Source organism: Lissotriton helveticus, chromosome 3_1, assembly GCF_964261635.1.
Source record: "Lissotriton helveticus chromosome 3_1, aLisHel1.1, whole genome shotgun sequence".
NCBI lineage: Eukaryota > Metazoa > Chordata > Amphibia > Caudata > Salamandridae > Lissotriton > Lissotriton helveticus.
The window spans coordinates 804,092,619-804,117,454 of record NC_136061.1 but is presented as its reverse complement, the minus strand read 5'-3'; the positions used below and the strand labels follow the sequence as shown (position 1 = coordinate 804,117,454).

The 24,836-nt window shown below is 43.5% G+C and overlaps 1 protein-coding gene across 3 annotated transcripts in view; it reads left to right on the top strand.

Annotated features, from left to right (window-relative positions):
• Nucleotides 1–24,836, top strand: part of ABCC8 (ATP binding cassette subfamily C member 8) — a 1,340,683-nt gene that overhangs the window by 374,589 nt on the left and 941,258 nt on the right. For all 3 annotated transcript variants that reach the window (XM_078681060.1, XM_078681061.1, XM_078681059.1), the window contains one exon: nt 17,713–17,877. In XM_078681060.1, coding sequence (XP_078537186.1) covers nt 17,713–17,877 — 165 coding nt within the window. The remainder of the gene's footprint in view (nt 1–17,712; nt 17,878–24,836) is intronic.

Sequence of the window (24,836 nt, the reverse complement as noted above, 5' to 3'; positions counted from 1 at the left end):
ACAACGGGCCCTTCTGGTGGGTACAAAAAGAGACCGCAATGAAGGGAAGGCTCGTGCTGCCATTTCTAGACCTCTGGGAATACAACTGAAGTCGTGGCCATCCTTTTACAGCCTAATCTCTTTTCCGGCCTCGTATTCCTTGAAAATCAGCCCTCGGGGACCAGGAACGGATTAGTTAGATGGAGTAGCATCATCGTTCAGGCGTAGCCTAAATTGCTGCATCGTTCAGTGCGTAGCTATCAACGTCTGAACACACCCCCTTAACCTACAGGGACTGAAAAAATGAAGCGTAATGTGATGGGAAAACATTTAGCATTATTTTAAGGTTTTCGGTACCAAGAGGACCTCTACATTCGGCTGCAGATGCGTTCCGAAACATTTAATTGCAGTTTTTAATTTTGTTTAATTGTTTTTTTTTGTTGCTATAAACAAATGTCTCAAAAAACAAAAAGTATATACTAAACACTTTGACTTTGACCCCGTTATAGATGTGCCAATGAACTGCTGTAAACTGCTCCCACGGTTGCGATAACAGAAGCCTTGTGTCATTTGGAAGTAATGTAAACCTACTTTAAATCTCTGCAGTAATGTCTTTTACTTTGTCCATAGGCTGGGGGTGTGACCCACATACACACGTGTTAACATTTTCACTGACGAGTGGTTGGAATTAACATTAATGGTCCACAGTAGGGATCCGTACGTTTTCATATGAAATAAAGAGGGAAGGCTGTATTTCTTGAGCAATCTGCTGTTGCCCGCAGATGGGTTGGACATAAAATGAATACCCCTGATATGAATTACCCCTTCATGGAATTCACCAGAGCCTTTTTATTTCAGGAATTACTGGTGCTTGCTGCTAGATTTCCCACCGGAGAAATTTGAAACTTGACACTAATAACATTTGGTTAAAAAATGCAAGCTGCGAGCCACGCTTCTTCAGATCTGATTTTCACTCAGCCAATAATGTCTGCGCACCCTCACTTGGGTAGCATTGTTTTCACTGAGGCTGAGGGAGCCCGCAAACAAAAGGCGGTTCTTGTTAGCTCTTCTTTCGCTCTCAAGATGGAATTAATTCTTTAGGCTATGTGCACATACAGAGGCCAAACGGCCTCACGACTGCCTAGTATTATGTGGCGTCCGAAGGATATTTTATAAAGGAGGACAAGCAATTCAGCCTTCAGCTCCTAGTGTTATGTGCAGTCCAGAAGGATGTTGCTAGCTATGCTTTCACTTTTTAGGCGAGCCTAGTCAGTGCGTGAAAAAAGGAATTATCCTAGGGAAACTGCTAAAAGTCACCCAATCAGTTCAGTTCAGTTCAGTAAATCTGTATTTCGATGATTAAAAACCATCATAAAAATTCATAAAAATTCATTATACAAAAATCATCAATTACATTTCTGAACCGTGAAACATTAAAAACAAAGTTTATACAATTAAAATGTGTGATATTATGTACATCATAGCTCAGCCTCTCGTATTTCTTAATTTTACTGCAACTTTAAAAAAACTCATAATAGAGCATAGGGTGCGCATGTCATTTGCTCTTTGCAGAAAAAGTAATGCAGTTTTGGCATGACGGAATTTTAGCTCTTTTAAAATGTCTACAAGAAATCTACGACGAGGGATTCGATAAAAGGAACATAAAAGTACAAAATGAAGGGTGTCCTGCGGAGACCTATTGTCGCAGCCGCAGGCACCCTTCTGCTCAATTGTTAAAGTAAAACCAGACGGATAAGTTAAAATATTAGGTAACAAATTGAGCCTAAAACGGCACATTAAAAATCTATCTTTCTGATTGTACATCAGAAATAAATAGGGTTCCATACCCTCCCCATTACTTACTAAGCGATGTGCCACTACTGATCTTTTTAGTAAGTCAGAATTTGATCTGCCCCGTTCATATTTTTCTACTAATAATTTTTTGATCCGATGTTTACAAAAGGTGGCAGTCGAGGTTGGGTCCCTGAAAAGTATCTGGTGATCTATGCTCCCTAGTGTATCCTTGACATAATTTAACCATGCAAAAGTTGAAGCTAATTTTTTGTAACCTTTTACAAAAGGGTTACAAAGAAATTAACTTCAACTTGGGCACCTGCTGCTGTAAGCCTGTAAGTGCTTCCTGGCGCCTCGTTGACTACTTGCAACTATTCTCTGACCCTGCTCTGACCCTTGAAGCAGGGTCAGAGAATAGGCAATGTAGACAATGAGGCGCCTGTCACGAAAATTAAACCTCAACAGGAAGCACTGACAGATATAAAAACAAGCATTTGCAATGCAATAGGTCTCGCATTAGGAAAGTTTGAGCTATTGGTCTTGTAAATGACAATTTTTTTTATTTATGTGTTGGTTTTGAAAATAGCTAAATTAATAGCTTTGTCATTTACAATGCCAATAGTTATAACTTTCGCAAATGTGACACCTATAGCATTTGTAATGCAACATGTTTTGTATTTACGTGACTTAGCTGTATTGATATTACAAATTACAATGGCTTTTAATTTTTTAAAATAATGAATACTTAAATAAAAGTGATTTTAATTTATAATGGCGATAGCTTAAACTTTTGTAAATAACTTTTGTGAAGATTATGTTCAGTGTATTTTATTGTGACGAAAATCCAAGAACAGAAGTGAAATATTAACATCTTTTTGTGACATTTGTAATAAAGTTTGAAACATTGAGAGAACATATTTGAACCAGTTGTTGTTGAATGGTTGCGCAGATTGATTCTGGGGTGGCGCTGAGTGGTGCTGTGGTGGTGCTGAGTGGTGCTGTGGTGGTGCTGAGTGATAATGTGGTGGTGCTGAGTGATGCTGTGGTGGCGCTGAGTGATTCTGTGGTGGCGCTGAGTGGTTCTGTGGTGGTGCTGATTGGTGCTGTGGTGGTGCTGAGTGATGCTGTGGTGGTGCTGAGTGATGCTGTGGTGGTGCTGAGTGATGCTGTGGTGGTGCTGAGTTGTGCTGTGGTGGTGCTGAGTGATAATGTGGTGGCGCTGATTGATACTGTGGTGGTGCTGAGTGATGCTGTGGTAGCACTGAGTGGTGCTGTGGTGGTGCTGAGTGATAATGTGGTGGTGCTGAGTGATAATGTGGTGGTGCTGAGTGATGCTGGGGTAGCGCTGAGTGATGATGTGGTGATGCAGAGGGCAGAAAGGCACAAAAAGCAGTCTAACAAAGGGCAGAAGGGCAGAAAAACAAGGGAAAAACGAGTCTAACAGAGGGCAGAAGGGGACAAAAAAACAGTCTAACAGAGGACAGAAGGGCAGAAAAACAAGGGAAAAACGAGTCTAACAGGGCAGAAGGGCACAAAAAACGAGTCTAACGGGGCCGAAAGGCACAAAAACGAGTCTAACAGAGGGCAGAAGGGCACAAAAAAACGAGTCTAACAGAGGGCAGAAGGGCACAAAAACAGGGGAATAACAGAGGGCAGAAGGGCACAAAAAACGAGTCTAACAGAAGGCAGAAGGGTCTGAAAAACAAAAGAAAAATGAGTCTAACAGAGGGCAGAAGGGCACAAAAAACGAGTCTAACGGGGGCAGAAGGGCAGAAAAACAAGGGATAAACGAGTCTAACAGAGGGCAGAAGGGCAGAAACACAAGGGAAAAACGAGTCTAACAGAGGGCAGAAGCGCACAAAAAACGAGTCTAACAGGAAGCAGAATGAATCCCGCCCTGCGTGTTTGTCCACGAAGATGCCAACCTTTTGTGCAATACCTCTACTCAACTGGAGTATTTTCTACTGTCTAATCAGTAAGTGCTCTGAAGAACTTGGTAATTCCACCTCTCAGGGAATACTTTGTAATATAACAAGAACTTGGCACAGAAGCTGAAAATATGAAAAGACATCTTTATTAAACTTTAAATAAGTGAGGCTACGTCACCCAACTGCCTTAGCAATTGAATGAGGCAGTCTGCTGAATGGTCTCAGCACAGACCTTTTATACCATTTATTATGCCCTAGGCACACATTTTCTCTTTGAAGTACATTATTGTTGGTCACTCCCAGGACGTGCACACAAAGCACTGTATGATGACAAACCCACTTTTCAGTTTGTCCAGCCCAAAATTAATCATCAAACAAACCCATAATAAACATTCTTCTTTAGACAAGCTGGACAAGACCCACAATGAAAAGGCCCGCAGCCCACATCATAAATAGACCATAAAGAAGGAACAGAAACAGATAGGAGCAAGATAAAGGGGTGTGTGCGTGTACAATAAACATTGCAATGTCCTGCTCTTTGATCTCTATCTGACCAGCTGCCTAACAAGGAACTGGCTCAACGAGGTCAGCCTCGGGCAAGGGAGTCAGCTTTCGCCAGGTCATGCAGGAGTCAGCCCAAACCCATGCTAAGGTTATGTCCTTAAATACTTGTTCTGCCACAGTGAGGGCCTACTGTAAGGGCAATCCACAAAATGGCTGCCGTTCACAAAATGGATCCTGAGGGTTCAGGACGAAAACTCTGATTTCAGGGTGATTCTGTCATTTGAATATGACGAAAATGCTTGTGCATAGTGTACTAGCCATTCTCGGTCTGCTGATATCAAAATCGTCATGATACGACGATGTTTATGACACAGGTCCAAAATTTTCAGTACCACAGATGCTCCTTTTGCCCTTGCATAGGCAATAACCTATACTCACGCTATTCTGAGTCCAGGTCTATATTTATCAAATCATCAAGATGTTGCTGAAGCATAATCCTATTACTTAGCTACTCTCCCGGGACAGGTCTCCTTACACACACAGTAGCACAAACGCCATATATGGCAGGACCAAATAGGGAATGTCTCTATCTGTAGTATGTGGTATAAGACCACACACCCAACAATTAGTGATGTTCACTGCTAACTGGTGTCGATGCAGAAACTATACAAAAGGAATTATCAGTAAACTCTGACCTTCTAACTAGTCCATGTTCAGGTAAAATCTGGAAAGAATGCAAAGAAGTAGAAGTAGGAAGAGACATAGGTTGGGAGGTGGGTACAGATGTGAATTGGGCAGCAAAAAACAATCCCACCCATAAAAGACAATGCCATGTTTAAAAAAACACTAGAAAACACATCATTAAGAACATATAGACAAAGTAGTGACCGCTATTACAAATGAATCATAATTTTCCACAACCCTAAGCAAAAAGTAAATCCTAAAATTATCTAGTAACATTTTAGGTCTTCCTATGCATTTCTGTAATTCATTATATGTTCAGGTGAAACAGTGGTGACCCTCATTAATGCTCTGAGGTGAAAAGGGGATACTCGTTCACAGAAAATGGACTTTATTCTGCTTTTACTAAACAGAATACTACTTTAAAATAATGCCAGCAGAACAATAAAATCATTCTCCTAACACGTAGTCTATACAATCACACGGAAACCTCTTGTGAAACCAACTATGCCCAGAGTCTGTTCAAAAAGCCTCTCTGGCAGACTTCTATTGTCCAATCAAGTCTGCTCCCGTTGTTGCATGGGCCTTTGGATTCAGGCCTCCCATGCTCTTGATGTTCAGTATCTGTTGGAGTGCCCTCCTGGCAAACACTCATAGCTCATTCACAAAGTCTCAATGTCTCAAGGCAGTGCACCGTATCTCTCCTCTGCGGCAGACACTACAGATATTGTGCGCTTCATTGGTCAATGGGCACAGATCATCTCGTGCAGACCCGGGACCATTCTCAGACTTAAACACTCATCATTCAGTGTCAGAGGACGCTCAGGCCGCTCTTTCATGGGCACCAGAATGGAGTGCCTTTTGCCACTTTTGGATCCTCCGGTGCACTGCACTTCCGTTGAAGCAAAGGAAAAAGGGGTGTGTGTGTGGCCAAAACTCAGGCCAAGGGGCTCAAGGGACTGCACACTGTCAGAGGTTAACCAGCACATAACAGGCGCTCTTTTGCACTGCTCAGGGGACTGCACACTGTCAGAGGTTAACCAGCACATAACAGGCGCTCTTTTGCAGCAAAACCAGCTCCTCTTTTGATGTTGTGCGCCTTCTGATGAAGCAAGTGCGATGCTTTAACAGTTCATTGTACAACAAGGGGACTGCAAACAGGTGGCCTGCGATCTTCAAAGTAGTGGCCACACGCCATGGGACAATTCTGCGTTGAAATACACTGTCATTCTCAAAGGCAATACAAAAACAAAGGCAATAGGCAAAACAGTGCCTCTAGGCTCTTCAATTGGGTTTCCGTGTGAGAGCATATCTTTCATCATCATAGCGACATGGGAATTCTATCTGAATGGATGTCCTCACACATAGTGGCATCGTCTAATTGGGTAAACACATTTTATCTCAATTATTACATATAAGTGTTCCTAAAATCCTCATCTAGAACATCTCAAAAGCGGGATCACACACATAATAATTGTGCATCAGGTGGGACTATGCAATACAAAAGCTAATTATCAAGATGTGGAAACAAAAGACAAGAACTAGAGAGTCCTGGTATTTCCATTATTTTATAATACATCTGGTCCATCAAAAATCAAAGCAGTAAAAAGGAACTAAAAACCAATTTAGAATAGGCATTGAATTTGTTATATTAAAAAAAAACGTAATGTGTCTCCTATTGAGGTGGAAAGCTTATCTTGCTATAGTATTGAGTCAGTTAATCAGTCCTAACAGTCCTAACAGTCAGACTGGAAAAACATCAGAATAGGCCTAAAGAAAATTCTTAGAAACCAGTCTAGTTATGCAAAAGGGAATTATACATAAGAAGGGGGTCCATGGTACATTACTGCAATCTGAAAGTGTGAACCTGAACAATACGCTAATAAAAAAGCTGACTGGTGAAAGGAATACGGAAAAGAGGAATGGGAGTAGAAAAAATGAAACGTGGTTTCTTTTACGGTTTAGAGCCATAGGAAGGCCACTTAGGGAGTAGAATAAAACTGACTAATGTGATATAGAAATTAGGTCACCATGTACAAGAGTCACAAATCTATAATTTATCCTTACGTCCAATCAGGATATATAATTTTAGGGCTGCCTGTTCCTTACAGGAAAGGGCAGTATCGTGACTACAAATGACACAATTTGCTGTTTATTTTTCTTCAATACTTATAGCCAAATTTGACATACACTGGTGAAGTGTTGTCTGTCTGGTTCACAATATGTATGTAAAAAAATCATATCTGTGAATTTTAGTATCAGCGAAAATTTTACCCAACTGTTGACAGCGACACGTATCGTCATACATGTCACAACAACATGGGTGAATTTGTAGTAATTTCTTAAGCAGCAACATACAACATAAAACATGCAAAAACGCACAAAACGGACGTCAAGCCATCAGATAGACTCGCTGTAAAACGATAGCATATATAAATGAGCGGTGACGCATAATACCGTGTAAGGATACCCTCCTTTTTGACAGTAGATCACCAATAGTGGGTATCTGCTGTCAAATACAACTTTCGGACACACAGAACCAGCAAGAACAATTCATGATAGAACGAAATACACAAACATGAAAAACGCATGGACATTTATTTTCAAAGGAGTTGCGCAATAACTGGAGCATTCCCCGGGCTCTGGGGGGCCCTATCTCCCCAATGCTGCATCAAGCCTTGCGCCTGCTTCAAGCAGGCGCAGGGTTTTGACGCAGCATTGGCCTAAAAGTGACTGAGTGAATTCTTGTAGATTTCACTCAGCCACTTTTAGGAGGCGTTCCTGCTCAGGAACGCCCTCCCCTGCGCCGGAACGCCTCCTGATGGTGCAGGGCTTTACAACGTGACGCATCTCTCAGATGCGTCACGTTGTTAATACCCAGCACCATGGTGCATCTTTTGTGCTGCCGCTGCGTCACCAAAGGTCTTGGTAGAGGGTGGCAGTGGTGAACCAGAGGGTGGCAGTGATGAACCAGAGGGTGACAGTGATGAACCAGAGGGTGGCAGGGGTGAACCAGAGGGTGACAGTGCTGAACCAGAGGGTGGCAGTGCTGAACCAGAGGGTGGCAGGGGTGAACCAGAGGGTGGCAGTGATGAACCAGATGGTGGCAGGGGTGAACCAGAGGGTGGCATGGGTGAACCAAAGGGTGGCAGTGGTGAACCAGAGAGTGGCAGTGGTGAACCAGAGGGTGGCAGTGCTGAACCAGAGGGTGACAGTGGTTAACCAGAGGGTGGCAGTGGTGAACCAGAGGTGCTGTGATGAACCAGAGGGTGGCAGTTGTGAACCAGAGGGTGGCAGTGGTGAACCAGAGGGTGGCAGGGGTGAACCAGAGGGTGGCAGTGATGATCCAGATGGTGGCAGGGGTGAACCAGAGGGTGGCAGTGGTGAACCAGAGGGTGGCATGGGTGAACCAGAGGGTGGCAGTGGTGAACCAGAGAGTGGCAGTGGTGAACCAGAGGGTGGCAGTGCTGAACCAGAGGGTGACAGTGGTTAACCAGAGGGTGGCAGTGGTGAACCAGAGGTGCTGTGATGAACCAGAGGGTGGCAGTCGTGAACCAGAGGGTGGCAGTGGTGAACCAGAGGGTGACAGTGCTGTACCAGAGGGTGGCAGGGGTGAACCAGAGGGTGCTGTGATGAACCAGAGGGTGGCAGTGGTGAACCAGAGGGTGGCAGGGGGGAACCAGAGGATGGCAGTGGTGAACCAGAGGTGCTGTGATGAACCAGAGGGTGGCAGTCATGAACCAAAGGGTGACAGTGCTGTACCAGAGGGTGGCAGGGGTGAACCAGAGGTGCTGTGATGAACCAGAGGGTGGCAGTGGTGAACCAGAGGGTGGCAGTGGTGAACCAGAGGGTGACAGTGCTGTACCAGAGGGTGGCAGGGGTGAACCAGAGGGTGCTGTGATGAACCAGAGGGTGGCAGTGGTGAACCAAAGGGTGGCAGGGGTGAACCAGAGGGTGGCAGTGGTGAACCAGAGGGTGGCAGTGCTGAACCAGAGGGTGACAGTGGTTAACCAGAGGGTGGCAGTGGTGAACCAGAGGTGCTGTGATGAACCAGAGGGTGGCAATCGTGAACCAGAGGGTGGCAGTGGTGAACCAGAGGGTGACAGTGCTGAACCAGAGGGTGGCAGGGGTGAACCAGAGAGTGGCAGTGCTGAACCAGAGGGTGGCAGTGGTGAACCAGAGGGTGGCAGGGGTGAACCAGAGGGTGGCAGGGGTGAACCAGAGGGTGGCAGTGGTGAACCAGAGGGTGGCAGTGATGAACCAGAGGGTGGCAGTGGTGAACCAGAGGGTGCTGTGCCTATACACGACCGCATGGGTAACTTCACCATGCATGAGGCCCGCGAACACGCAAAAAGCCCCGCGAACACCAAAAACCCCCGCGAACACGCAAAAAACTCCGCGAACACGCAAAAACCCCAAAATCCACAAATTCGCACGAATTCGCGGATTTTGCGGATTGTGAATTCGATTTCGCGCGAATTCGCGGAACGCGAATTCGCAAATTTTGACCATACTTAGTATAAATTCATTACTTGTTCTGGTGACCAGCGACCCAGCCTGCGGGCGAAGTTTAATATCGCACCGTTTGCAGAAACCAGTTTTCTACACCTTTCCTCAATTAAGAAATCAAACTTGATCTCCCCATCGAATAGAAGACCCAGATAGGAAAAGGTGGTTATGGTTTCTAGAGTGTAGGCCCCTATTTTAAATACATTTTTCTTAGGGGTTTTTTTGCCCGCCACCATCACAAAGGATTTGCTGAAGTTCACGGACAGATCTAAATTGTCCATGAACTTCACGAATCCATCAACAAGATGTTGCAAACTCAATGCTGTTCCTGCAAGCAGGACCGCGTCATCTGCGTACAACAGTACCGGTATATGACGCGATCCTGCTTTGGGGCAGTCAGTTTTCAGGGCAACCAGTGTTCTTTCTAGGTTATTTATGTACAGTGAGACTAAAAAGGGAGCAAGGATACACCCCTGCCTCACTCCGCTAGTGCACGGGAAGGGATCGGTACCCCCCCGCGCGCTATAGCGGACCTTAGCAGTGGTGTTCCAATGTAATTCTTTTAGAATGTTTATAAGTCCAGGATCAATTCCCAGGTTACTCATCAGGGTCCAGAGTTTGTTCCTGTTTACGTTATCAAAGGCCGCAGCCAAGTCCATAAATCCCATGTAAACTGTTCCGTTGCTAGCTTTTGTGTATTTAGCAACTAATAGATAGAGTTTGAGACAATGATCGCTGGTTGATTTACCCGATCTAAATCCAATTGGGTATCTGCTAAGGTGTGGTGCTCTTCTGTCAATGCTGTGAGGCGGTTTAAAACCGCCCTACCCAGTAGTTTGGATGACACGCCTATCAGCGATATTGGTCTATAGCTTTGAGGATTGTCCCTACTCCCCTTTTTGAAGATAGGGACAATTAATGCTGTAGACCAAGATCCCGGGAGCCCTGATTTTATAGCTGCATTTAACACCCTAGTCATAATGGGAGCCCAGAGCTCAATGTTACTTAGGTAAAGGTCTGGTGGCGTGCCGTCGGGCCCTGGTGCCTTATTTCGAGTCAGACCTTGAATGGCCACGGTGATTTCTTGTAATGAAAGTTCTAGTTCCGTAGGCCGCGCCCCGTCCCAACCATCTCCCAAAACTGTATTGCAGGGGTGATTGTAAAGGCCCTTAAAGTTGGTCACCCACTGCTCGAGGAGTATATTAGTACTAATCACCGGGGCACTACTGTCTTGAAAACAGGGCCTATTGATGATTTTCCAAAATTCAGTATAGTCCCTGTTTTCACCTGCTTCCCTCAGGTCGGCCCAGACTTCCATTTGCAGTGTGATTTTCCTCTGTTTGATCTTGGTTTTGTAAACGTGTCTACATAGGGCAACTTTCTGCTTGTCCCTCGGGAGAGTCTTGAGACAGAGTTTTAGATCTCTCAGTGCCCGAGAACAATTAGTGTCAAACCATCGTGGATGTGTTATATTCTTTGTGGGACCTTTAGTTTTCAGTAGTCCATTAACCACATTGGTTAGGGACTCAAACGCTGAGACCACCTCACTACCCTCTACTGTGGGTTCTAAACAGACATGTATTTGTGTTTTGCCTCTTTCTATTAGGGTTCTATAGAATTCCTGGGCATTGATTTTTTACCACCTTAATCGTCTCCCCTGGTCCGTTGGCCGCACCTCAATGTCTGCCAGATCACTCCTTATTGAGAGACCATTATATAAAATTTCAAGAATTAGGGGATTGTGGTCACTAAAAGGACTCCAGTTCGTTCTCACCTCTTTAACCTGATCTTTAGCAAAAGTGGATATTATCATGAAATCTATAATGGATGAACAACCTCTGCCTTTGAATGTTGGTGTAAGAGTACCATCTTTTCCCGGGACCACCAAATCTGTTGTATGTTGGAGAGCATAATTGTCTAACAACTTCATTAGTAATTTTCCCTCTGTGTTATGCTCAAAATGTGGTCCGCTTTCTATTGGGCAAGATGACCAATCGGGGCTTACAGGGAGAAGTTTTGGGCCAAGATGGCAATTGAAATCACCCATAACCAGGACGATTGGTTCCACACCCCCTTTCCTTTGCTCGATTTCTTGATTTAATCTACTCTCTAGTTCCTGGATGGCTGCGTTATTCCCATCTACATGCCCTGAGTTGTAGAAATTTAATATCAGCATCCTCAGCCCTTGCCCTTGGAATACTACTGCCTGGAGAGTATGTGATGTCCAGGGAGGTTGTGTCCATGTGCCATTTATATCAAGATCAACGTACAAGGCTAGCCCTCCCTTTGCCCTGCCCGATCTGCCTTCTTGTGCTGGCACAAAGAAACATTTGTTACCATCTAACTGGTAGGGAGATGAGCCAACCGCCCACGTCTCCTGAAGTGCTATTATGTGGGAGCCACAGATATACTGCCTCCAGTCCTCGTTTTCAAATTTCCCCCCCAGGCCCGCTATATTCCAAGACAGTAGAGCAAGCCCTGCCCTAGTTGCTTTTTCTCCCTTTGGATCCTGGTCATTTGGGCTGGGCTCAACCTTCTTAGGCAACTTAACCCCGTAGTCGCCCTCTCCTCTCAATGTTAGGGGTTCTTCTGTCCTCTTTACTTCTTGACTATCCCTAGCCCCCTTTTCAATGAGTTCAGTTCCCACCCTTATAGTTGCCTTTTCAGGCCAATTCCCTCCTGGGGGTAGTCAGTCGTTTTCATCAAGGGACTGTAGCGGGCTGAATCTATTTGCCCACTGGGGGTAATCTCGAGTTGGTATAAACTGGCCTGTTTGATTGCGCATTCTGTCCCATTGTCTAGGTAGTGCCCTTCCTGTACTCCAGTTGTAATAGGTTGGAGTATAAGTAATCCGTCTCCTCTGGTAAAAATATCCCAATGGTAAGGTGCGTATGGTACTGGTCAGGTTTCTGTTTGGGTTACCTAGTATATATTCCACTAGATTGGTGTCCCTAAAATTCGCCACAATACAGTCCCCTGTGATGTCTTTCCTTCTACCACCTAGCCAATTTACTAGTCTTACGTGGAGGATCTCACCACATTCCCCACCTTTCAAGGGCCTATGTATATTCAGCCATTTAGTTAACTTGTTCTAAGTGTGATTCTTTCTCTGCAGCCCTGAGTTCGGGTACCCCAGCAAAGACAATGACGTAAGGGCATGCTTCAGGAGGCAGGTTTATGTGTGGTGGAGAGTTTTCTAGTCTGTCATTCAGCGGGTGGCCTATTTGGTTTAAATGAGTTAGTCCTTGAGTTGTGGGATTCCCTATTTGCCCCACTTCCGTACATATTCACTGTTGAACCTTATCTATGTTCTTATTTCCCTCCTTCTGCTTGTTTCCCCTCTCTGGCTGTACTGAAGGTTTGGGTGAATCATGTACCTGTGCGATGGTACATTGCATATTACTAACGCAGTTATTTTTACCCGCCATTTGACCAATTGGCATAATGGTTATTTGGTTAGGGTCTGGGGTAAAGTTACTACTTGTGGGGCCCTTGGACTTTCCCTGTTTAGTCAGTTCATTTACTATTTTATCTAACCTGCTGATAATCGGTTTTAGCTGGCTTGTGATAAAGACTTCCAGGTGTTTTTGTAGGTCTCCAATTACCTCATCCATCCATCCTGGGGGTCCTGGATGGTGTGGCGCTACTTCTACTGTAATTACCTCGTCAGTGTCTTTTGGTCGCTGTACCATTGTGCTTGGTTTATTTTTTCTAGGTTGGCCCTTCCTGCATCCCCGTTGTTTAGGTCTTTTACGTGTAATTATATTGCTGTCCCTAGTGGTGTCTGTCCCTGTCTCTACTACCAGTTGTGCGCAGGGGATGCCCTCAATTGAGTTACCCAGTATCTCCGTATGAGAAATTAGTGATGTATTTACGTCCCTAGGTTGTGTGGGTGTGACTAGGATGGGTATTGGAGAAGTGGACAAGCTCCTCTCCATGCGCTCAATCTCCCCTGTGACTTTCCTCAGCATCAGGTCAATCGCAGTAGGTTTTGCTTTATGAGACAGAATTACATTTGGCTCTGAGCTTAAAGGGTTTGGTGTACAGGATAAGTGTGCTTTACTCGTAGCCGAGCGTGTTTTCAGTGGTTTAGACATAGTGAGACTCGAAGGAGAGAGCTAGAGCTTACACTATCTTCTGGCACTGTCCTTCCTCTGAGAAACAAATACATACGTTCTCCCTATTATGGGTCACAGTATAAAATGAAATTGGTTACTTCCCTTCCCACCAGTACCCAATAGTCTGTGATCTAATGTTTGTATCGTCTTGGTCAGGTAATTCAGCAATATGTGGGCGTCATGGTGTCATCCCGAAAGGAAATACTAAGTTTAAAGTACCTTATAATGAGAGTCAAAGGGGGTGGCCCAGCCCGGCCTCCTCTGGCCCCGGACGGCCACAGACGGCCCGCCCTTTGCCCGGGCTTAGCCCGGCGCACTCCTGCGCGCTCCCGCGACGCGGGGGAAGAGTCCGATTTTATAGCACCTCCTGGCGCGTTTCAGCGGGTGGCGGGTGGCGGCTTCCGGCCGCACTGCAAGCTGGTCACTGCAGTCCTAGCTGGCAAAGGTGACGAAAGCCCATCCCCACACAGCGGCCGCAGGAGTGTGGAAATGGCCTGCGGCGACGGAGGGAGAGCAGAAGAGCAGCAACCAGAACCACAGCCCAACAGCCGGGAAAGGTAGGGTTTAACTCCGTGTCAGTGTGGCAGTCTCAGGGTCGAAGAAAGTAATGCGAGTACGACCCGTGTATCAGGCAAAAACCCACCGCTCCACCGGGGAAGAGTCTGATTTTATAGCGCCTCCTGGCGCGTTTCAGTGGGTGGCGGGTGGCGGCTTCCGGCCGCACTGCAAGCTGGTCACTGCAGTCCTAGCTGGCCCAGGTGGCGAAAGCCCTCCCCCACACAGCGGCCGCAGGAGTGTGGAAATGGCCTGCGGCGGCGGAGGGAGAGCAGAAAGCAGCAACCAGAACGACAGCCCAACAGCCGGGAAAGGTAGGGCTTAACTCCGTGTCAGTGTGGCAGTCTCAGGGTCGTAGAAAGTAATGCGAGTATGACCCGTGTATCAGGCAAAAACCCACCCAATCAGTCCCCGTACAAGCCTTAGCTCTCGAGCTTTCTTTAACCGGCACATATGCTCGACCCGTATCTAATATTATATGGTGGGATTTTAACCTCTTAAATGCAGCTCTTGGCTCTCTTAAGACATTGTATTGTATTGTATTGTGGAGTGGTGTGGCTCACTGGTTAGAGGCGGCAGACCCGGAAGCAGAGAACGGCCCGGGACCAGGGTTCAAGTCCCAACACGGCAGGGTCGTGGACCAGGGTCAGCAGACTTGATAATTCTCGTCTCGGTGCCTACTCTAACCAGGAATCACACTCGGCAACTCTGGGCATTAGCTTGCCTCATCTCTACAACGCGCCCCCACATTCGCCGGGGATGCCTGGTTTCACCTTGGAGATACCCAGTAGGGACCATCTCACAGGGATAGCCAGGACGGGTTCCCCAGCGGTCTACAGCACCACGACGCCTCAGGGCAGCAGTGCGCTTTACAAGACACATACATTTACATTTACAGATTGTAATTGCATTTATATAGCTATTACTACCACTTACGAGGTGTCGAAGCACTTTTTCGTTGAGTAGCACGCTACTCTGCAACCTAAAAGGATTAGTGGTGAATTAGTATAGTGAAATATTAAATTAATTAGAGACGCGGTTATGTCAGTTTATTGGGATTGAGAAGGATAGTGCAGGGATAGAAGAGGGAGAGGTTTGCATTTATAAAGCGCTTGCTACCCCTGATGAGGTGCTGAAGCTTTTTTTGGCGTGTAGTCCACTACTCTGGAACCATATATTAAAATTAGAGACTTTTAGAGAAGAATGGGCACTGCATACTTTTAATAGGAACCTTAAAGTAGCCCTTGATGCATCACAATGCACTACAATACTTTTGCTGGCATGGTCTCCAGCGCATTTGAAATTCTTTTTAAAACATATTACGTAGAGAATAAGCTTTGCATCAGATAAGGAGCACTGTACCCAATTAAAGTATTCTAAAAACTTGCGGAAAACATAGTATATAAAACTCGAGAGCCCTTGTTACAGTTTCAGTTAGAACATAGAGTAAGGCGCTGTATCCTACTTCTGCGACTAGGAATTCTCCCTTTAAAAGTGTATTCCTCTAGATGGAACTCCCTTGAACATCCCTCAGGTATTTGTAACTTGTGTAACGGTGAAGTACAAGATCTTTTCAACGTATTTTTAATTTGTCCAAATCCGACTTTGGTAGAGGCTCAGCAATGTTTTATAAAACCTATCCATTCTAGACACAAAGTTATTTTAACTCAAGATTTAATTATGCTGTGTAAGTCCCCACCAAATGAATTTGTTTGCTATAATGTGTGTAAGTTTTTAAAGTTTTATAAAGCTGTTTTAAACGTGTATAAACCTAACAATTATAAACTCATGTATTTTTATTTGCCAACTTCAATTTACTATGTCTATGATAAGCTGTAAACCAGTTCTAAAAGTATAAATACAACTATTTTATAGTATGTATTCGTATTTGTTGACCTCAGTTGAGGTCTGAATCAAGTGAAACTTTGAATTTTACTTGGTTCTTTGAACCGAAATAAAGTTAGGACTGTACTATGACCCAATTTAATAATACTCAGTTACCGACGTGAGAAGGATGGAAAACTAATTCAGCCTTGCTGGGATTTGAACTCATGACCAGCAGATGATGGCATTTGTTAGCAGTAAGCACTCATCTCAGCTGAATTTCAGAAGTTCCGGAATTTAGAAATATCACCTCTCCTGGATTCCAGATTAGAGGACACATAAACACAACATGGGGCCCCATTGATAAAGGGCCTCTGTACCCATGGCAGAGGCCCCACACTCATGACGATGGTCCCTCACTCATGGCGGTTCCTCAGAACTGCAGTTTGTCATTGCGTAGGTCCGCTACAAGTGAGGGCCCCCCACCACTACTGCGGGGTCCCCGCAATGACTGCGAGGCCTCTGCCACGAGCGCGAGGACTCCGCCACGAGTGCGGGACCTCTGCCATGAGTGCTGAGACTCTTTGTGCATCAGGCCCATAGTGTTCAATTGACTGGGTTAATAAACACAAATGAATTCGAAATTTGGTAATTTCCCTAAAATGGTCAAAATTAAACTTAGTCCTTACAGTTTCTTGGGACTATGAAACATATCATTTATTACATTTCTTTCATAAATAAAAATTAAAAAAAATAAAGTAACATTGAGGGAAATCAGAAAGACATTGAAACAAACTAATAAAAAATGAGCAGGAACTCAACATAATATTTAGATATTCTAACCCTAACCACACGTCAAGATATGGTTCTAAATTCTGAATATTTTAATTTCCATTTATTCTTCAAAAAAGATAAACTCTAAACAAGCCACAAATTAAAGGACTTTTTAAATTTGGTATTCTATTTATCGTGTCATACAAGATGGAACCCAATGACGGACTTTTCAAGCCTGCACCTCACTCTTGTTTTCGTCAAATCAGAAGTCCCATGCAATAAATCCTCTGACACCTGCTGTTATTCAGTGCCACTTTAAACCAGATGCTTGATCATCAAAGCATGTGGAGGTGCACCAGGTAAAGAAGTCCATTCAGGTGTTTTTTTAACAGATTCTTTATTTTTCCATCATCTTTTCTTGATTTACATAAATGGACCAGCCAGTGCGTTTCGTTCCATAAACATCAGAACTTCATCAGGGCTTGGTATGATGTAAAAGTGCGTAGTCCCCAAATTATATGCAACATCATGGTTCCAGCTGAATACGCTGGCAAGTAAGGATTCCCACGGGGCAGCCCGGTGCCCCCCTGTTTGTTACCCTGCTAAGCAACAAACTTCACAGTCTCGTCTCGGTCAGAAGGGTAACAAACAAAGGGGCACTGTGTTGCCCCGTGGAAATCCCTACTTGCCAGCATATTCAGCTGGAACCATGATGTTGCATATCATTTGGAGACTACGCACTTGTTCATGATGCCATGCCCCGATGAAGTGCTATTTATCGTGTTCTGTTTTGCAAGAAAGATTCGTGTTTTGTTGGACGATGGTACATTTAATTTCACTCTGAATGTTAATGCTTTATGGCAAGTTCCAATCCTGATGAAAAGAAAGCATAATGCCAGGGAAATTAATCGCAATTTTGCTGTTGAGATATGGTAGTGATTATGCATAAACCTTTGCAGATCAGTCAGCTCTTCCTATTTGCATTGCTTGAAAATCAGAAGATGCATTCGTAATTATTCTTATCTCTGATGTGTTATCTTTTTCAGGCCAAATTTCTCGGCGTGTATTTTATATCCTCACAAGAGTTCCTGGCCAACGCTTACGTGTTGGCAGTTCTTCTGTTTTTTGCGCTTCTTTTGCAAAGAACGTTTCTGCAGGCATCGTATTATGCTGCTATTGAGACTGGAATCAACTTGCGAGGAGCTATACAGGTACTTAATGCGTTCTAATATTTCGAATAATGCAATTAGATGTGTGAAAACAATAACAGTTGTTTTAACCATAACCCTCCATCTACACCCATATTATGTATAATATGCAGAACACGAAATCGTTATTAATAAACACAAATAAAAAAATATATATATTTGCTAACATTTTCATGCATTGCACTGTTTTTATTGTTGTACGGGATGACTCTATTGACTTGCTGTCAGATTGAGTTCTTAAAGTCAAGTCTAGGGTGGCTGACATCATGCTGCTAATGGTTTAAGTGCCCTTTCTGTCATATGATAGACAGAGGGTTCCAACCATGAGGTCACTTAACAGATGAGGTCCACTAGTTATACCTTCAATATTTAATAGCAGATGGATATTTGAACTGTGGAATGGATGACATAGCATTGCTTCCTGAGAAGTAAAGTATCTGGGAGAAGAATGACGAAATTACTTGTTGATGATATGGAGGATGCTAAACGTTCAAACCAATCCTTTTGGGAGCCAGTCAGATTTTATAAGAAGCGTGTGTGACTTCAACAAATGTATGTCTACATTTAAACCTCTTACAGTGGGCACACTGCCGTAATAATGCCAGGGGGTGTGCTCTCACGCATTTGCGGTCGGTGGTGGGAGTGCTGCCGGGCGGTGACATGGGGCGGGGGAGGAGCAGGGTGGGGGGTAAGAAACTATGGATTACTGCCAAATGCAGGTAAGTAAACATATAAATAAATAAAACGAATTTCGTTGTGCGCACTGCATCGAATTTGACGATGCAGTGAGCACAACAAAATTCATTTTATTTATTTATATGTTTACTTACCTGCATTTGGCCAAATTTCCATAATTTACTACCCCCTCCTCTGCCCCACATCACCGCCCGGCAGCACTCCCACCACCGACCGCTACTGGTCTCAAGCTTCAGGTTAGAGCTCCCCGTGAAATTTTCTATTTCAAAATGGGACGCATCATGCATACGCCTGGACCCTTTACGGACCTTTATTCATACTGATACTACAAGCATAAGGCTTGTGCCACCATAATTCTGAAAGGTTATTCCCTCATTTGCATAAGGATATGCTCCATGAAAATGAGGTAATCCATTTGCACTTCACCGCTCCCTTATGGAAGCATTTAAAGTTTTAAGAGTGTCACTAGAGACCCATGTATGTATGTATGTATGTGGTATTTCTATAGCATGAACCTAGCCAAAATGCAACAGAGAATTGTACTGGCACAAGTAAATGCATAAAGTTAGCATGTAATAAGAGAAGTGGATAGATTGTGCCCAGTTCATTTATTTAAAGAGGTGTGTCTCCAATTCTTTCCTAAATTGGAGCAGCATTGGGACAGTCCTGATGAATGTGGATGTAGCTGTTTCAGATCTTGGGTGGATTGATGGAAAAGGCCTGCCGCCTTTTAGGTCTTTTTTACACTCCTTAGTCTGCCGTTTGATAGTGTTATTGCTATGGGTGTGCCATGGACCACTAGAGATGGTGAGCTTGTCTGTAAACTTATTAAGACAGCTTTGTAAATTAACCAGCTCATTTTAAAGATGATGCGGGATGGCAAGGGGAACCAATAGAGTTCCATCATGATGAGGGGATGAGATTATATTTCTTCTGGCCCAGATGAGACCGTCTGCAGCACGTATGATGCCCTTAAGAGGTAACAGAGTGCAGCCTGGGAGGCCACCAGAGCTTAATTTGAGCCGGTGGTTTCCAGTGCTTGGCCCTGGCACTTTATTGTCAACATCTGTATTTATGACAGCTGCCACATGGTGGAAATGTTTGTATAATTTAGAGCTAAGCAACACAGTGATTCTTTATTTACTCAGTATACATTAAAAACAACTAATACCTGCCGCCCAAGCCATTTTTAATGCTATGCGGCCTGAAAAAGATAAATTGCACACTTTTAGCAGTGTGCTGGTTAGTAGTTCTGTATGTACTGTCATTGGCAATGCTGGCAGTGGCAATGGGTGGTGCAAGCGGAGAAGGGTTCCTGACTAGAGCCCTGGCACATATGTTTTTTTTTTATTAAGCACTGGATGCCACAGAGCTGCTCAGTACCATAATTCAGATGCAAGAGTACGTGGGCTTGAACAGCAGTTCAGAAGTCGCTTTCTGAAAGAAGCAGTGATTGAGTGTCTGCCACAAATGGAGACCTCAAAAAGGTAGCTTCCTCACCATAGGGTCCCAAGGTATCTGTTGTTTGCATGGCCCCCAAAAAAGGAACTTGTTGATTGTTGTACCCCCAAAACCAGATATGTGCCGTTTTTAAAGATTTAAAGATTTATGCAGGGTCTCTACCCAGGTAGAGAACCTTCTAATTCAACCCCAACACATTGGCTGTTACAGGATAGTCCAAGGCCATGGCCCCTGTTCCCCATGCAGAGGCTAGTGTCAGTTCTGGAATGTAGAGCAGCACAATCAAAATTAGTGAAAAATGGCAGAATTGATTTTGGGATTGACATAAATACCAATATGCCTGATAATGTTTGCATCCTATTGATGTTGTGGTATGAATGTTAGTAAGAAATACTTTGAAATTCCTACAGTGACAAATGGACTTCTGAAGCAATCGCTTATGAGGTCTTGATATCTTTCAAGGAAGCTTAGTCTGTTTTGAATATATAGATACCAGGGAGGAATCCATCTTTGATGAAGGTTTCACTAATTTATAAATGCTATGATGGACAAGGTCTTTCAATCTTAACTATGGGAGACTTCAACATCTGGGGAAATTATTGAGAAAACATGGAGAGCCTCTATCATAAGTCATCTTGAAGCAGTGGAAGTTATTCCAATAGATATTAGATCCTACACACAAAAAGGGCCATTCTATGCTATAGGCATTAACATCTAAACATCCACCCATAAGAACCGTTTGTAGTGATTTAAGTTCTATCCATAAAACCCAGCAGTGTTTTGTCTGTTGAACCTTTGGATTTTGGACTTCTATAGTATTGTGACACCCTAAAAGGAGGTAAGGCTCTGTTAAAATAGTTTTTGTAAGGAAATTACTCTTTTTGTATGTTGCACCCACATTTATGTACTGATGCTGCTGATTTTTCAACTCTGAGAGTGCACTGAGGCCTGCTAATCAGACATCAGTGCCAGTGTCCTTACCCTTGCAAAGTGTATGTCGAATTGGCTATACCTACTTGGCAAGTGATGACTTACTTATAAGTTCCTAGTATATGGTACACAGGGCATGAAAGGCAGAGCATCCACCAAGGGCTGCAGCACTGTTTGCGCCAACCTCAGTTTGACAAAGGACAAAATGGCTCCCATTCTGCCACTGCAGACTGGAAGGGCAGTGCTTACAATGCTAGCTTGACTTTGCTATTTAAAACCAAAGACAACGCCACCATTCCATTACCCTGTATGTAAGTCTCCCCTAAGGAAGGCATATAGAGCCCTAAGGAAAGGATCTATATATCATTAAGTAGGTTACATAATTTATATGTGTCTCAACAGCAAAGCCCCTCAAATTGTCATTTTGCTGCGGAAACATTAGTACCCCCATTGGCTAACACAGGATTACCGGCCTGCATCTCAGCCTGGTTAACTTCTAAATAAGATTACCTAACTGGGTACTGCAAGGTATCAAATTAATCATGGCATTGGACCCGAATTGTTGCCTAGGTTTGAGTTTAATTTCACAAATAAAGTTCTGCAACTTTTAGAAAGTTGCTACTGTGTGCCCAGCTAGTCTAGTGGCCTCACAAAGGCCGCTCCATAAGGACCACTTTCTGACCACCTGTGGAGATGTATAAATGACTTATAAGCTAAGGAACAAAGGCATTTGCTGCAGAGTGAGGTATTACCCCCTCACCCAGGGAGGCCCCTTGGGGTGCTGGCCAAAAAAGGCAAGCTTTACAGGAAGCCGCCTTTCAAGACCACCAGCCTTTTGTTGCTGCAGACAAGTGGGAGACAGGGACAGAGAGGGGAAATCTGTCCCCAAACCAGTTTTCCCTTGGGTGTGTATTCCTTAGGTAGCCACACTTCAATGGTGTGCTACCAAGCTCCTGATGACCGTGGAGGGGTCTCAAGATTTTGATAGTGGCTAGAATAGTGCACTATTGCAATAAGGTCCTTTATCAAACTTTGCTGCTCGAAGCCACATCTTCCCAGGGTTGAGTAAAGGTGATATAAATGAGCATGATTGACCCAAGATATTTTTGTGAGTGTATTTCACGATAAGGCCTCACAGCCATATCATATAGTGCACCCAAATCCTCACATTGGTTCTTAGTGGTGGGATCAAGAACTTGTGTTAGCTGTCCCAGAAAAATTAGTAACCACTCAAGAGATTTCCAAGTCGACATGAGAAAAGGTTTACCAAGTTGCCAAGTTCTGAAATTCTGAATGCACAATTTCCTCAGAAGAAAAAGTCAAAGTAACAGAAACGGATCTTTACTGTGGGAATTCACACCAACAGTAGGGAGAGATGGGCTACTGATACTTTTTTGTTGTTGTTGTTATCGTTTTAAATCATTTTAATTGAATAAATAGGACAGTACAACTTGTTACAAATATCATAAGGAAGAAAAGTAATATGTTGAAAAGAGAAATATAACGAGTGAAATACAACCTTATGCACAGAATAAAAAAACGAACAACTAGGTACCTATTAATTATTTGCCGTTTGTATAATTTTGAAATATAAGAATCTAAGAAAGAGAGAAGACAGAAAGAAGGAAAAGAAATGGGAGGAAAAGGGGAAAAGGAAGCAGAGAGAAGGGAAAGAAGAAAGATAATTAGTTATTAGTGTAAGGATGAGTGTGTAGATAGAAAGGTAGTAAAAGGTACCCAAAGTAGGTCAGATTAGATTTTTTGAGCTATTGAAGAAGTTGAAACAATGGATATTTATTGTTCATCACAGCTAAAGTTCCACCATGTTAGTATACATATTTTAGAGTTGTCTTTCCAACAAGTGAGAATAACTTTAAATGCAAGGGCAATGAAGATATCTAGTAATTTCAACATCAACATAGAATCATGAAGATCAGCAGACATGGATCCAAGAAATACATTTTGAAGAGATAATGGAATACTAAAATGAAAAATCTTAGAACATTTGAACCATACGGATTCCCAAAATTTATAAACATTAGGACAGTGTAAAATACAGTGTAATTAGAAGATTGACATGACTAGTAAAGAGGAGAGGAGGAAGGGTTAATTTTATGTATAAATACAGGTGTTCGAGGATCTCTGTTATATAGAATAAATAGCGATTGTGTGATAGCACTAAACAGGGGTAACATAATGCGACTGTTCAGGGAAATTCCCAAATTAAGGGAAATTCCATCATCAGAACTCTTGGCGGTAGAATTTGTTCAAATAAACAAGGCAACAGATTTGGAAGTAAGCAGAACAACATGGGCATCAGAAGAGACAACGAAACAGATCTTCTCTACAAGGGCGGTTTTTGCAGCCTGGGGTATAACACTATCTTACCCACCACAAATAAAATACCCATACCCGCTACTAAACAACGAGGCGCCCTGGCCGACAAACACAAACGGAAAGACGACCTCCGTATTAAAAGCGGCAAGAAGTAAGTCCATAACCCAACAAACACCCAGGGATACCCGCCCAACAAACATAACTCTTAGACAATCAACCACCCAGTCAGTAGGAAATCAAGATTGGTCCTGGATACCCCACGCGCTGAATCTACACCAATCCTGATGAAAATAATATAATTAGTGGGGAACAAAATAAGAAGGTCACTAAGCAATTTGACGGGAAAATAACTATCTGCTCCTGGAACGTCCATGGATTTAAAGAAATGGAACAAGACCAAGAGACCATCTCCTTTTTGAGTAAATATAACATCATCCTGCTGCAAGAAACGTGGAATGTAACACCAAAGCACATAGCAGGATATGAAGAATTTCACATAATGGCAGAAAAAATCGCCAAGTACGGTCACCCAAGAGGGGGTTTATCCATATATACAACAGCAGATTACGTCTGGAAAATAGAAGAAATGGATTCCGGAGAAAACTGGATCCAAATATTAAAACTGGAATGGAACTTCCCCACAAACAGAGTGCGAAGGAAGCTAATCGTTCTAAACATATACATTCATCCCGAAAAGAATAAGAAAATGGAAAAATTGTCAAATCTGATAAATGTAATAAAAGCGTTACAAGTTACACACCAAAATTATGAGACGATAATCTCAGGCGATTTTAACTACAACCTAATGGGGGACAAAGACAACAAGAATAAAACTCAAAGAGTGTGGAACGAGCTGAAAGCTTTAGGCCTCGTCATACTAAATGGAAATACCAAGGGAGACCAACCAGCAGGTATCACCTTTTCATGCGGAAACAAACATTCAATAATAGATTACACAGTAATTAGTAAAGACCTGGCATCCCTGGTCGAACATTTTCGCATTATAACAAGACCAGAGAGTGACCATTTCTCTCAAGAAACAGTCAGTCCTACGCCTAAACATTCTACAAAGAGAGGGGGTAGCATCGCTAGCTTCATTACCTGAAATCTATAATTTAAAGAAACTCAAATGGAGAGGAACAATAATTGATGAGATAATGGACACGGTGAAAAAACACATAGACAATGTCAAGGAGCCACAAGCGTACGCATTAGTAAAAGATTGGGAAAAGTTAAACACGTTACTACTGGATAAATTTCCATGTAGACCAGGAAGCAATGGCACATATGGGGCAAACAAAGAGCAGTGGTACACAATTCAGTTGCAAAACAAAAAAGAAACATCGCCAAGGAGATAAGAAAACAAGCTGGAGTATTTAGAAAAGGAAGAGTCAGTGATAATGGCAAGATCCAAAAATTGAGGAAAGAGTATAAGGAAGAGTGCAGAGTGGAAAAAAGGAAACACACAGAAAAGACATGGGAAGACCTGCTGTGGGCAAGTAAACTACCGAACAGCAGAGAATTTTGGGGCCTAATCA